Genomic DNA, 15,160 nt, shown 5'->3' on the forward strand with positions numbered 1-15,160 from the left:
CATTTGTTTTAGAAGTACTGGAAATCCTCATAAAGATGTAAAGTTGGAAATTATTTTGGCCAAAAAATTAAGAAGACAGATGTCATGGAAAAGTAATTTAAATGTTTTTGAAGCAAGTTGATGCTGGTTAGAGCTCTAGGAACGTGTTACAGCACACATTTTATAGGGTTTGGGGATGACATTAAATGAAACAGCAGGGCTGAGGTCCAGGTCTGAGACAGAAACTCCAGGCGGAGGGTGAAAGCTGAACCTCTGCAGGAGACTGGTGAAGAAGAGGAAGAGCTCCATTTTGGCGAGAGTCTCACCGGCACACAATCTCCGCCCTGCAATGAAATGCAGAATGGCCATAAGAGAGTCAGTGGGAGCTGCTTCTGCAATAGTTGGGAGAAATAAAAACCTCTCAGCAGCTCTTATTGTCAGGAAGATCACTGCGAATCCGCAACACCTGAAATGTCATATCTTAGCTATGAATAAAGAACACAGTAGCTCTTAAAAGTCTGCTGAATACAGGAATCAAAGGGAGAGGGTACTTGGTCTTCAGAGATACGATAAAATCACCTTGTGATTTCTTTCTTTTCCTTTGTCTAAATGCTAAATCTGGAGAAAAATGTATGGAAATTCAATCTGAAACCCTGAATTCCAGTTTTCAGTAAAATTTTTGGTTTTCTTAATACTTTTCTTCTACTTGGTTCAATTTTTGGATCCCAGCTCAACTTTGGCTGGTTTAGTCTAGACTTAGGTTCTGTTAGTCTAATCACAGGTAATGTTTTATATTAAAATTTGTCAGAAAAGACCTTGGAGACTCACAAATGCTGGCTAGAGTGGGACTGAGGAGGAAGAATATTCTATGAAACCCCTAATATAAGACTTTCTTCAAAAATCCTGTAAATATAAATTTTTCTCAGTCCTGGTCAAATTCAGCAACTTGTAAACGGCCTTAATCAGAGCATGATGATTCAAGGCCAGAACTAACAAAAACCTGAAGTAAGATTTGATTTTAGCTCCCTTGTATGATAGAAAATGGAAAATGAAAAGCTATTGCATGGCTGTGCTATGAAATAAGCCTTCCAGCGAATGCCCAGGCCTGACACATCCGTGGATGTCAGCTGGGGCATCCACACTTAAATCTGATCTTAAATCTGAAAAAAGGCGGCTTGTGAATTGGAAGTATCAGAAGTCCTTCTATTAAAAAAAAAAAAGAAAAAATTACTATATGTTGGAGGATGAGTATGTCAAGAAAAAACCTTCTTCAAATATCATGCAAAATTAAAAATACACAAATAGGGTCTATAAAAAATGCAGTGGTGGATATGATAGACAAGTAAGCCAGAGACTGAACATATAGGAACTTAACTGAGCAATGACAGAGCCTGCAAAGCAGGAGAAATGCCAGGGAAGATGCATTCATCATGGGGGTTGTAATCTCCCATGCTTTGGTAAATGATGCAGGTGTGCAAGCTTAGATAAATATCACATGGAAGCCTCCTCCATGGAATCCTCAAAAGGCACCCCCTTTCTGTCCTTTGATTTTATGCAGAACTTGGGTTTTTATGTAAGGCAACTCTTCTTATTGGCATAGTATGTGAAGTCTTCATCCCAGGTGATGTTATTCGTGACTTTTACAGAGGGATGTGCAAATATGAAACATGGTTCCCCAGAAAGACACAGAAGCCACCTTTCCTGTGTGCTTTGTGTGTGCTCACAGACAATGTAGCTGTGTACGGTCAGAGACAGAGACAAAGAAACTCAGGCCATAGAGCAGTTGTGGGCTACAGGTTATAATGCAGAAATGCGTTAACTAAATCATCACGGAATTTGCTGAAAACTTCTCTCATGTTTAAGAAGGCGCTGCATATTCTCATTTATAATCACTGAATACTAACAGAGAAGCTGTGTCCTGAGAAATCTGTGAAACATGAGTTCTGAAATGGTCCCATGAAAAAGACAGTGTGGAGCCCAGGCTTCAGTAACAAAAACAACACTGGTACAAGTAGTTCATGTCTAAGATCTGTACTTGCCACAGCAGTAAATGGGAAAAAGAAGGCACCTGCTGAAAAAGGCATGAAAGCATCTTTCTTCACAAATTTTCCATTGGCGTCAAGAAAGTGCTCAGGATAGAACATGTGTGGTTTCTCCCACTGTGATTTGTCTTGCAGGACAGAGGCCAGTAAGGGTATGATGTAGGTTCCCTGAAAAATAAGACAGTTGAATTAATCCATGGCCAAATATTGTGGCAGCAATAATGTCAATAAAACTTCAAGATTGGCAGCCTGGAAAAAGAGATTGTTCTGAGTGCTGTTACCTGAATTCATTAGAGAGTTTATCACTTCAACCAGATTTGAGAAAGAAGAAATGCTAAAAGAAACAATCCTGTAGACAACTCACCTTGGGAATGAAATAGCCTTTGAGCGTGACATCTGCAACAGTCTCATGAGGTAAATCCAATGGCAGGATATTAGCGAACCTCTGAATTTCATGGATGACAGCATCTGTATATGGCATCTGAGTTCTATTCTCGATCCGTGGTGGGTTTGATCCTATCACTTCCTCTATTTCTTCTTGGACCTTTCCTGAACAAAGAAGCAACTATAAGAAAGATACATACATACTGTGCTTTACTGATGTAAGGTATAAAAGACCTTGAGTGAAAACCATAAATTCTCCCCAAATCTTTTTTTTCCTTTCAGAAATAATGAGAGGTTGACAGAACTACAGTATTTGGTTATTTCTTTACCAATAAGAAACCTAAAGATTTGTATTTTTCTGCCCTCCTTTTGCCCAAAGTTTCTTCCTCTGACCAAGAAGTACCCAGCAATACCTAGACAATAATTAGCTGGAAATCTTGGCCTTTTGTAACTTAGTGTATTACCAGATATGTTGGCTCTCCAGATTCCTGTTCAGTTCCTAATGCACTGAGTGTAACAGCATCTGTCATAAAAACACTTACTCTGAATTTCAGGGTACTTTAGCATCAGCAGAAAGCTCCACTTTAGTGTGGTGGAAATTGTCTCAACACCAGCAGTAAATAAATTGCTCACCAAGCTTAGCAAGTTGCCATTATGGAAATAACTGTTGGTAGTAGATTTCTCCTGAAAGAAGTGTTTGAGATAAAAGGATGCAATAAAAGGATGAAAACTTGAGGCTTTCCATGTGAAAATGCAATTCATGTGTTTAAACATTTACTAAGAAGTAAATACTATATTCTAAAAAGTATGAAAAACAAAAGAGCTTTGGGCTAGAGAAGAGTGTTTTGTATGATCTCTGCATTTACTGGGGCCAGCTGCAAAGACAGCTGGCTTCTCTATGAAGAAGGTAACCCAGGTATATCAGAGACGTCAAATAAGAATCCCAGGAATGCTCAGATAGCACGTTAGTTCTGTAATGCATTCCATTTTTGAAAGAGCCAGAAGGGCTAGGACAACAGAGATAGCAGATTAAAAGATGCAGCCTCTGTAAATATGTTGATACAGTCTAACTAAAAGCACTGTCACAGTTTAAACCTAGCTGGCAAGTGAGTACCATGCAGCCACTCATTCAACCCCCCACTTCCTCCTCCCCAGAAGGAATGGGAAGGAGAATCAAAAGGATGTAAAACCTGTGGGTTGAGAGAAAAACAGTTTAATAAATAAAGTATAATGTAATATTAACAGAGGAGAAAACAAGGAAAGAGACATAAAGCTAAAAGTGGGAAAGTAAAAGAAAACAACAAACATCAATGATGCACAATGCAATTGCTCACCACCTGCTGACTTATACGCAGCCTGACCCGAGCAGCGATTGGTCCCTTCCGGGTATCTCCCCACAGTTTATATACTGGTCATGATGTACTGTGGTATGGAATACCCCTTTGGCTAGTTTGGGTCAGGTGTCCTAGCTGTGCTCCTTTCTGGCTTCTTTTGTCCCTTCTCACTGGCAGAACATGAAAGACTGAAAAGTCCATGACCAGGGTAAACACTACTTAGCAACAACTAAAGTGTCGGTGAAATATCAGCATTGTTCTCAGACTAAAGCCAAAACACAGCACTGTACCTGCTACTAGGAAGAAAATTAACTCCATCTCAGCCGAAACCAGGACAAACATAAATAAAGAAAAACATTTGCTGATTAAAAGGTACTGGAATTGCAAGACTGAGATATCTGTTCAGCTCTACTGGTTTGTTATATGTGTTTTTTCAAAGATAGATTCCCTAAAGAAATATAGCCATAATTATAAAGACTGAAAGGAAATTGTAAATGTCTTCATATAACCATAAAAGTTGGAATAAATGAGAAAAGATTCAGTTACCTCCTGCTGTTTAACCAGGAAAGCATCAATAAAACTTCTTTGATCATTTTTGTCCAGGGTTTTGAGATGTTTTACAAAAGTGACTTGTATATAATCATGGAATTCATCTCTGTTTTGGAGAAGAGTCTTGTTAGCCCTTAGAAGGAATCCAAGGTGTGGGAAGATGTTGTATATCTACAAAAGTCAAAGATGTTAGAGCAAATTTACCAGTCAGAGCTCTGAAAGTACTACAGAAACAAATTAATAATAATTTCGTGTCTGTTTTGCAAAGACAAAGATTTAACATTAATATTTTGTTCTTTAGAACATGAAAAAGTGACTGGATGAATTCATGGTAGAAAATCGACCAAGGAGCAATGAATACATGGAAAACTCTCAGCCTCAAATTACTATTTTGCGGATATAGTGTAGATGTCAGACTCAAACACTTGTAACTTGCCAGCAGGGAGATGGAAATGTTGTCTAGCAACTTTTTTATTGTTTTAGCCAGCTCTTCTGATGGTTTTTTTTTTTTTTGGGTGTTTCACGGCCTAAAGGAACAGAAGTGAATCTGGTGTTTGGCAGCATTGCATGCAACTATCAGAGAGTATTTATTACTCATTGAGACATTTCAGTGTAGCAAAAGCACGGTAAAATTGATTTTGTATCAAAGCTCCTTGTACAGGTACACCACATACTGTATAGCTTCTTCCTGCCCCATGTTCTAATAGTGTACTGTTTTGCCTGGTCTCTTTATGCATGTGAGCCATATTTTTGCGGAATGCTAGCTTGCTACTCATGCATTATGTGGACTGATTTTTTCAGTCCAGATTCAGCAATCTTCGAACTATAGCTTAAGAAGTATGTTTTGAGAAACTGGGGTTTGATAATTGCCTTCAAGATTTCCAGTTTCTCAAGCTTTGTTTTGCCCCAGAAAGTGCTTGTAAGCCTATTAGTTTTCAGTCTCAGATTTTTCTGTTTAATAAAAACAAGACTACCAGTATTACTATGTTTCTATGGCATCCAGTGGAACAGCAACATAAAAATGGTTATTATTACCGTAATCAAAGGTTTTCCAGCAAGCCTCATGTTTTCATTGGTCAAATGTAGAAGTCTCACAAATCTGGAGTCTTTGTAGTCAAATCGTTTTCCAAGTAATATTGACACAATTATGTTAGCAACTGCTGCATTAATTATTTTACTAGCATCAAAGGGTTTTCCTGTATAATGAAAAAAAGCATATACTACATTGTTGCGAGACATGTAATTTGTAAACGTAAACTTAATGTAAATTATTGCTATATATTTCTTATGATTGACTGCTATTATTGATTGTTATTCAATGTTAGAGTACCATGCCAAGACACAAAAATGCCAGAGGAGCTAAATTCATCAAATTGATTCAGCCTGAAGTACAGATATTAAAAAAGTCTGAACTTTAGGTACTGGCAAGGTTCTTGAACAAAAACTTAGAGGTTTGAAGAATGAATCATCTACTCACCTTCTTGTGATCCAATGATGTCTGCCAGATACCCGTACTCCTCCACAATGCGGTCCTCAATGGCCCTTTTCCCCATTCCAAAGTCTCGTAAGGTTGTGAGAGTAAATCTTCTCATCACCTTCCAGTTTTCACCATGAGCAAAAACAACCCCTGGCACAAAGAGACTATTTCAAGGTGGCAGAAGATTTAAATAACTAATTTGTAGACCAATAATGTAGCTATTTAGTAGCAGACACTTTTAAAACTTGCTAAATTACATCTGGCTGAGGAAAAATCCAGCTTCCTCTCAAGTATTTTCAGGCCTCAACAGTAGGTTTATTGCACAAAGAAAAGGATGATAAACTATTTAAGAGGTATTTGATAATGCCTTAAGAAGAATATATATCCTGAGAGACACTTGTCACTGAAAGAAAAAGGGCATTGGAAATCCAAGTGCAAACCACTGGTCATCATATTTTAGCAGTAGAACTGAACTGAGATCTCATGTCTCTGATGACTGCAGGAGAAACCTGCCTGACTAGGCACAAATGTCTTTAAAATTTAGATAGCACCTTAAAACCTCCTCAATCATTTTTTTTCTCTTAAATTGTTACACCATGTAACTAATGACTTTAGCTATATTTTTTAAAGGAAAAAATAGGTGTAAAGAAAGCTTGCCTGTAATAATGTGATCAAAAGATGCAACTGTTAAAAGAGTTATTCCTGAATTTGTCCAAGGGTCTTTGGAGGTGTGAATGTGAAACTCTCATGCAGAATTACAATGAAGTTTGTGTGTGAAATTCTCCTTTGGAAACCCAGGTCAGTATAGAGTATTTGCCATATTAAATTAAATCCCCAATTCTATGTGTGTTCCATTCTATTGTCATATTCAGATTTTAAAACACTATTCACCACTTGAAATGAGAAGCAGCAGTATAATACTCATTTCAGGAAAAGAAGGTTCTAAGGTAAGCCCAAAACAACAGAAGTCTAGAACCATATAATGAGAGCTAGAAATGTCTTCCCTCGTATGCATGTCCCTGTTCTAGATCTTGAAAGGGTAATGCTATCCATTATCGGTTGCTGTCATTATTGTTAGAGCTATGGATGTTTTGTTGTCACTGGCAGTAATTTCAAATTTGAATAAATGCACTGAAGTCAATGAAATTGCTCCCTATTTCTAGTGTCTTATATGGTCTCTGATCCAAAGTGATGTGCCAGCTTCTGCTTCATCTGTAGGGAAAAAAAACCTTGATAAGTCAAGCTGGTAAGGAAAAGTAAAACCAACTTACCATTTCCTTTGGTCAAATCTTCAAAGATTGGGATTTTAGGTCTCTCTGCAAACACATCTGCCTGGTTTACAAGAGCTTCCTTCACTGTCTCATACCCAGAAATCACTACTATTTTCCTTAGCCCCATCTGAACACTGAAGACTGGACCATATTCTTTTGACAGCTGTCAGAAGAAGAGAACAGTGATTTACAGCTTTTACAGCTTACAAAGAAATTCACTACCCTTTCAGTGCTGCTTATTTTCCTGCATTTAAGTGGCTAAAATTTTAAATGATTTCCTAAGTACGGAAAAAGAGATTTGATTCAAATAATGTGAGTGTGCCAGACATTACGATGGCTTAATGACTAAATGGCACAGTCAGGAGTGGAGTCCCATTGTGCTAAACCAAGACATGTTAACAGGTGAAACCTCAAGTCAATCAAGGATTGTGCTGACAGCCCTGTCTTCCCCCAGGACCCCCTGTAAATTCCATCTTTGACGTATGTTTTCGCACTGATCTTCTCTATGTTATTGTGTTTCTTTTGTTTACAGGCTAAACTTGTTCAAACTTTTGCTTCCATTTTTGTATAAAAACCCCCAGTTTGTTTCTGGGCCAGGATCTAGCACTAGATATATTCTTACTTTTATATATGACTACATCTACCATGAATCTGTCTCAGAGACAATGTTTGGCCTCAGCTGGCATCTTTTTAGCTTGTACCAGTAGATTTATTTCCATATAACCCGGTGTTCCTGATTCTCCTGACAATAGGAGGGGTTTTTCCTGACTGCACTTATTTTCTGCTGTGTTGGCACAGAGGACCAGAAGGCGACTATTTAGCATCAATATGCAAAATGTTCAGCTACTGGTAGGCAAGTCCAGCCCACTATGTGGAAGAACATACCAGCACTGACATGTGTCTGAATTAACAGTAGCTTCTTTGATGGTGATACTGTTACCCAGGCTGCTGTAACTGTGACAGAATATAAAAGCAAGTATTGATATGAAAAAGGGGAATGGCTTTAAATTGAAAAAGGGTAGATTTAGATTAGATATAAGGAAGAAGTTCTTCCCTGTGAGGGTGGTGAGGCACTGGCACAGGTTGCCCAGAGAAGCTGTGGCTGCCCCACCCCTGGCAATGTTCAAGGCCAGGTGGGAAGAGGCTTTGAGCAACCTGCTCTAGTGGAAGGTGTCCCTGCCCGTGGCAGGGGGTTGGAACTGCATAGGCTTTAAGGTCCCTTACAACCTAAAACGTTCTGTGATTCTATGATAATATGATCTCCAGTAAGGACTTTCCAGTACTTGCAATAGTGATGCACATGATGAGAATATGGCCTCCAGATGCATTTGCACGCTAAGTATGTGTAAATATTAAACCTTGAGCTTAGCTCAAGCCAGAGAAACAACCTCTTCTATTAGAATGAATTCACTGAATTATACCAGAGACATGTTGGTTCTGTTGGTCAGAAAGGACATGGAGCTTGCTTTTGCCAACACAATTAGGCTGCATTGGGTAGCTACCATGCTGCATCTGTGTGGTCATTTGAATTGTGGATGTAACATGCATACAGATATGTAGGTGCAAATATCCCTTTTAAAATCATCAGCAAGGAGGATGTAATTTCAATGTCTAAGTAGAAAAAACTCTAAGAAAGGAGAAGGTTCATAGAAGTCTTCTGACTCAAAATAAGGAAGGTGCTACAATAAACTAGGTAAAGAAAGCAGTAGAAGAAAACTGAAAGGATTATTACTTTGATTTGCTTGGATTTCTGCTGTATATTCTGGCAGCTGTTGGCTCTGAATTTTAAAAGTATGTAGTTATCTTCAGCTTTTGGGGAAGAAAGTAGGAAAGGGATATGAGAAGGGCTGCTAAATCAGTGAAGGCAGGAATCTGCAGTTGTAAATGCAGACACATCAACCAGTGGAAGGTGGAGGAAGTTAGATCACATGTCAAAATTACTCCTTATTAATTTACATTTTTCTCAAAGTTACAAAAAAAAAAAAGAAAGTATTACAGTAAAGAATAAATCTTACTGCATTCAAAGTTTTCTGCTCAAATAACTGTCTCCTGTCCCTTGCTAAAGATCATCTGTGGATGCAAGAGAAACGCTCTGACATCTTGGACTGAGGGGCTTGGTGATATGTGCAATTATAGGGCCAATAGAAAAGACAATGACTACCTGTAGATAAGTCCTGTAGGGTCTCTTCAAATCAAACAAATGCAGATTTCCAATGATAGGTAATGCTCTTGGTCCTGGGGGAAAATTCTTTCTCTTGTGGTTATTCCAGAAAGCTCCCATTTTCAATATTAATAGAAAAGTCAGGATGAACACTAAACCAATGGAAGTGCTGCTGCTCCAGTCCATCTCCATTCAGCCACGTATTTGCTACAGAAGAGAAAAGGGAAAATGTGGACTCTAGATCTGTTGTCCTGCAAAAAAATTCACTGAGAGACGCTTGTACTGGTCCATAAACCACTTTCCCAATGATGGGTATGGTTTTCTTGCAATTGGAGACTGGGCTTTTTATCTTCCCCTCTGCTTTCTAATGAATCCTCAGTACAATGCAGAAGCAGGTAAATGTTTGCTAGCCAAGCATGAGTCACTGGGTGAACACTTTGTTCACTGTTCAAGCATGAAAGTCCAAGAACCTGGAGAACCACAGGTTATCAACCTGATATTTGGTATAAAAGTCATAAATTCTGCATGCTGTTCAAGTTACTGATTAGTTATATGCTTTTCATTAGTACAGGCACAACCTTGATACCCTGAGAACTGAAATCAGAATGCCAATGCCCACATCATTAGTGCACAGACATTTATTTTTTTAAAACACTTAGGAACTGGTATAAGTTTGCTCCCATTGAATTAATTGAGAATTTCAAATCACAGGCTTGGCCCTGTGATCCTTTGAAGAGAGAAACCAAATGCAAATTCTCAGTAATCATGGCAAAACCCATTCGGTTCCTGGTATGCAAATCTGGGGAGCAACAAATCAGCTGGAATCTTAGAGTAACAGCTCTTAAATAATATGGAGTTATGCCTTTAGGTTCATCTGGAGTTACTGTCTTTAGTGTCAAGGTGCAAAAGCTGCAGCTACAAGCAAGCAGGAGTAGGCTGTATGGGTTACATGAGAACGATATCCAGGAGGGTAGGTTAAGAATGGCTTAATTTTGAGTTATAAGGTCACTGTGCCCACTATGCAGATGTTGTAGGTAACTTCTAATTGAGACCTCCCATGGAGGTCTGCTCCAGGATGCTTGACCAGAAAGACTGAGTGGATTATGCCCTCTATAAATGGATAGGAGCAGCCTCATGTTCACAAAGAGGTGTTGTCGATGGCTCAATGTCCAAGTGGAGACCACTGACAAATGGCGTTCCTCAGGGGTCAATATTGGGACCTATCCTGTTCAACATCTTTGTTGGTGACATGGATAGTGGGATCAAGAACCCTCAGCAAGTCTACTGATGGCACTAAGCTGTGTGGTGCTGTCAACACACTGGAGGGAAGGGATGCCATCCAGAGGGACCTTAACAGGCTTGAGAGATGGGCCCATGCAAACCTCATGAATGTCAGCAAGGCCAAGTGCAAGGTCCTGGACCTGAATAGGGGTAATCCCAAACACAAGTACAGGCTGGCTGAAGAATGGATTTACAGAAGGCCTAAGGAGAAGGACTTGGGCGTGTTGGTTGACAAGAAGCTCGATGTGACCCAGCAATGTGTGCTTGCAGTCCAGAAAGCCAGCCATATCCTAGGCTATATTAAAAGACGTGACCAGCAGGTCACAGGTGATTCTGCCCCCCCCGCTCTAACACTCGTGAGACTCCACCTGCAGTACTGCGTCCATCTCTGAGCCTCCAGCATAAGAAGGACATGGAGCTGTTGGAGCAAGTCCAGAGGAGGCCAGGAAGATGCTCACGGGGCTGTAGCACCTCTGCTGTGGAGACAGACTGAGAGAGCTGGGCTTGTTCAGCCTGGAGAAGAGAAGGCTCCAGGGAGACCTTACAGCAGCTTCCAGTGCCTAAAGGGGGTACAAGAAAGCTGGAGAGGGGCTTTTGACAAGGGCATGGAGTGATAGGATAAGGGATGATGGCTTTAAATTGAAAAAGCGTAGATTTAGATTAGATCTTAGGAATTAATTCTTTACTGTGAGGGTGGTGAGACACCAGGTTGCCCAGAGAAGCTGTGGCTACCCCATCCCTGGCAGTGTTCAAGGCCAGGTTGGACAGGGCTGTGAGCAACCTGGTCTAGTGGAAGGTGGCAGGAGCGTTGGAACTAGATGGTCTTTAAGATCCCTTCCAACCCAAACCATTCTTTGATTCTGCAATTCTACACATACAGAGAGATGAGCTTCACCTTTAAGAAGTGTTAGAAATGCCTGTCTGGAGTTTTACTCTTGAAGAATCTCTGCTAGGCACTCTCACCACTATGTGCACTTACTTTACCTTTGCTGGTTACTGTTTAATGGGTGATGTCTAAATTAGTCTGTGCATTGGCAGAGACATCTGTAGGTGTAAGTCCAATCAGAAACAACATCTCAAACACTGCCTTGAACTTTGAGATTGGGAGGAGTTGGGAGAAGAAGGATGATACTTGCTCAGGCTTTCCCTTTTCTTTTTATGGAAAATGTTAGAGATGCCAGGTCTTGAGAAGAGCAGAATTGCAGCTGACTTGGGATCTGAGACAGTTGTGAAGATTCCTCTGGAGTAACCTGACTGTGAATTTATGGCCTCGATGTGCTGTGGGTCCTATAGTGGACAGCTGCATTGAACAGAATTACTCAAGAGAGGCAGAACTCAGTGCCTTGCTCCTCTGAGCTATCTGAATAGTTTGTCATGGCACATACGTCTTTGTTCTAGCAGGAGTTCAAGCAGAGTGAAATATAGGGTCAGACTGATCAGGCCACATGGTGGGGTTTGTATTGATCTGAATAGGCAAGGGTCACCTTCTCTTCCAAAACCAGAAAATGAAGCTGGTCAGGTGATCCATGCCTTACATGTTCCTGATTTTCACATAATTGTTGAGGCTGGACTGGAACTCTGGACGTCATCTGGTCCAACACTGCTGCTCGAGCAGGGCACCCTAGAACCAGTTGTACTAGTCCATACCTTCCCAGTGATGGGTATGTTTTTCTTGCAATTGAATCCTCAGTACAGACCCTGTATCTTCAGCTGCGACAATTGCCTTTGACATCCAGCTGTAAACATTACAGGAAGAGAGGTGGAAGGAAGAACTTGTATGGTTGTCTCTGAATGGGGAGGCAAAGCTGAGGGGAAAACTGAGAAAATATGGTTTCTGTTGGTTGAGGAAAGAGGGCTGAGGTACAGCTAGAGCTGTGTGTCTAGAGGCTAAGAGAGTGAAGAGCAGAGGAGGTGTTAAAAGAAGAATCCATGGAGAAGAAACCATTCAGGGCTTTCACTGGGACTGACCAGAGAAGATGAGCTTCAGCCTTCAGAACAGTGTATGGAAGAGCTTTCTAGTAGAAGTGTAGAGAACTAAATTGTACATGACCTTAAGGCAAGAAAGTGAAGGTTGTGTGAGGGGAGGTGCACAGGCTGAGCCCCTTGTCCTTGACTCTTTAAGGGGCCAGGATCCCTGCAGAGATGTGACAAAAGACATAGGGCTGACATAGGTCAGCCCCCCAGAGAATGGGTACCTAGAGGAAGAGAACAGGGGCACCCGGCCAGGAGCCTGGAGAGGATCTAGAGCAAGCTTGTTCTTGTACTAGCTTGCACCAGTCTGCTGCTGCTCCCAGGGTCTCTGAAGAAAAGGCCAGGACATTTCACCTACCTGGATGGTGTCCTGGAAAAAGTCCAGGGCCTATGTCCAGCTGTGTGCCAGCTGGCCTGTTTCTACTCCACCTCCCCAAAGGAGGCAAAAAGGCACTGAGAATGTCATTCTTTCCACATATATCTGGGATTTAACTATTAACAAAGCATGAGTCAGATGCTGACTCTTGAAATATGAAAGGAAGCACTAATTCTGAGTTATTTCCCAAGAGAAGGGCCATGGCTTTGGTCTGCGCAGAGTTTTAGAGAAAACACGTTATTTGACGTGTGTACAAGACTCTCCAGGTGGTTGGAAGGACACTGTGGGAACTAGGGGTGTCTCTTGAAATGCAATCGGAGGTGGAGGCAACCCATCTCACCCTTTTGGCCTTGCCTGCTCAGTCCTGCTGATTTCCTCCAGCAGGTCTCTGGTTCCTGTAGTGCTGGCAAGTAGTGAGTGAGCCAGAGTGAGATTGTCACAGACATCAGTGACAGGCTGTGAGTGTTTTTTCCCTGCTTGGGAATATTTCCCATAGGTCTTGTTTTGAAGTGGAGATTCAGGATTCCGCTTTGGGCCAATATTTGTGGCTCTTCCAACTTCTGACAGGCAATGTCTCCAGACATACGTCTTGAAGCAGATGACTTGTTTCTAAAGTGTTTGTTAAGTTTATGATAGTCAAATATCTTGCTGCTCTATGGTGTTTTACATGATGCATGAGGAGAACTTGTCCAGGTTCTTTTAGGAACAGGAGAAAATTCTTGTAGTGCTTAGTCCGTCAGTGAGCAAGACTCGGTAGTGCAAGAGTCATTCTTTTCATTATCCCAATTCTCCACACCTAATACGAACTTAAGAAAAAAACACCCAAAATGGATGCAGACATTGGCCAAACTTGCTGGAAAATTGGTGGATCAGGTCACATTAGCTATGTCACTCATAGCTGACACATCTTTGAAGACAACACTGGAGACAGTTTGAATCTAAAGTGGGAAAATTGGATTTGGTTTTTTTTAAGAGTTCAATGGATCTCATTAATATGCATACAATTCTGAAGTAAATCAGTTCTTAGTTCTAAGATTTCCTCTTGAACATGTTTGTATAGTAGTTCTGAATTGGGACAATACCTATCATTTTCTTTGCAGTAGGTTGTACTAGTATTTGTGTGTATCTCTCTGAATGTGTCTGTATTTGGATGAATGTGTAAAGAACCAAGGTCTGTCTTGGAGGTAAGGGATGAGAAAGAGTAGTTGTGTGGGTGTATGACCTGTGCAGTATAAGAGACTCATCCCTGGCTTGTTTGCTTGGTGAGAATTTGCATAGGTATAGGGACACATACGTCAGTGGACTGTTACTATATTTTGTACTAAATGTATGCACGGTTTGTTTCTGGGTCAGAAATGAAGCTGGTAAAAGCTCTGGGAAGGTAGTGTAGCGTAAGCGTTATAGGGCTTTGGGTGGATGGAAAACGCAATGGAGAAGAGGTCCAGGTCTGACATCGAAACTCCTAAGGGCGGTGAGAGGTGATCTCGGCAAGAGCCTCACCATACTTACTTTGTCAACAGCTTGATCCCAGTGAGAGTGAAAGAAGACAGTATGTCCCCAAGGAAAAACAAACAAATGCAATTGATTAATTGATCATTCAATTAATGCATTTAATCAGCAACAGATTTGAATACAAATGTTAGAAGAAATTTTGTAGGCAAATGTTCAGTAAATGTCTTTAATATAAATCTGCCTTTCAGAAATGAAGTACGAAAAATATTGTATTGAAAGAGGTAGTACTGCATATCTATAAGACAGTCTTCAAAGTTACGATCACCCACTGGTGTTTTGGAAAAGGGCTGAGTGTCAATAAGCTTGACATTTGGTTAGTTTAAATAAGAAATAATTGTTAAAAAGATGAAATAATAATAAGATAAAACTTTTTAAGTCCAACTCATTTATTTTATTTAAATAAAATTTAATCCATCTGTATTTAATATCACGTAAAATTAAAAATAAAAAAAGAGACATTGCATTAGTAATATTAAATTTGAAGTTTTCACTTAGAAAACCATCAATCCCAGTGGCTTCTGTGAGTTTGACTCTTACAAAGAAAGATATCTCTTTTCTGATTAGGACTGGAAACAGAAAATGTGTTTTAAAGGTTGGCTGACCTAACCTTCAAAATGCTACTAATTTGGGAAGTATGAACAATATTCTAAGATTTCTTCCAAGAATGTCAGAAATCTAAGAAAGAGCTTTCAGAATCCTGATAGTGGAATTTAATTTCAAGCTGAAAGTTGCACACAATTGCTGCCATTTAACTATTTTTTCCAGATATTTTTATGCACGGCTTAATAAATGAATAAATTTTTACTCACTTTAAAAAAAACAA

The 15,160-nt window shown here is 40.1% G+C and overlaps 1 protein-coding gene across 1 annotated transcript; it reads right to left on the minus strand.

Annotated features, from left to right (window-relative positions):
• Window positions 1–82: 82 nt before the first annotated feature.
• On the minus strand, window positions 83–9,388 carry LOC115609353 (cytochrome P450 2K6-like). The gene is made up of 9 exons (XM_030489446.1): window positions 9,198–9,388; window positions 7,037–7,199; window positions 5,766–5,915; window positions 5,324–5,484; window positions 4,286–4,459; window positions 2,948–3,089; window positions 2,386–2,570; window positions 2,048–2,189; window positions 83–323 (listed from the first exon to the last, which is right to left on the minus strand). The coding sequence occupies exons 1-9, from the start codon at window positions 9,381–9,383 to the stop codon at window positions 136–138; spliced, it is 1,491 nt and encodes a 496-aa protein (XP_030345306.1). The 5' UTR covers window positions 9,384–9,388; the 3' UTR covers window positions 83–135.
• Between the last annotated feature and the right edge of the window lie 5,772 nt (window positions 9,389–15,160).

Source organism: Strigops habroptila, chromosome 6 (assembly GCF_004027225.2).
Source record: "Strigops habroptila isolate Jane chromosome 6, bStrHab1.2.pri, whole genome shotgun sequence".
NCBI lineage: Eukaryota > Metazoa > Chordata > Aves > Psittaciformes > Psittacidae > Strigops > Strigops habroptila.

What these genes read in the sequence shown, in the direction of transcription:
- LOC115609353 (XM_030489446.1), bottom strand. Translation starts at nt 9,383, where the DNA reads ATGGACTGGAGCAGCAGCACTTCCATTGGTTTAGTGTTCATCCTGACT. An exon ending in CATCATTGGATCACAAGAAG is followed by an intron (nt 5,485 to 5,765) that starts GTGAGTAGATGA and finishes TTCATTATACAG; the next exon opens with GAAAACCCTTTGATGCTAGT. An exon ending in AAGGCTATTTCATTCCCAAG is followed by an intron (nt 2,190 to 2,385) that starts GTGAGTTGTCTA and finishes CTTATTTTTCAG; the next exon opens with GGAACCTACATCATACCCTT.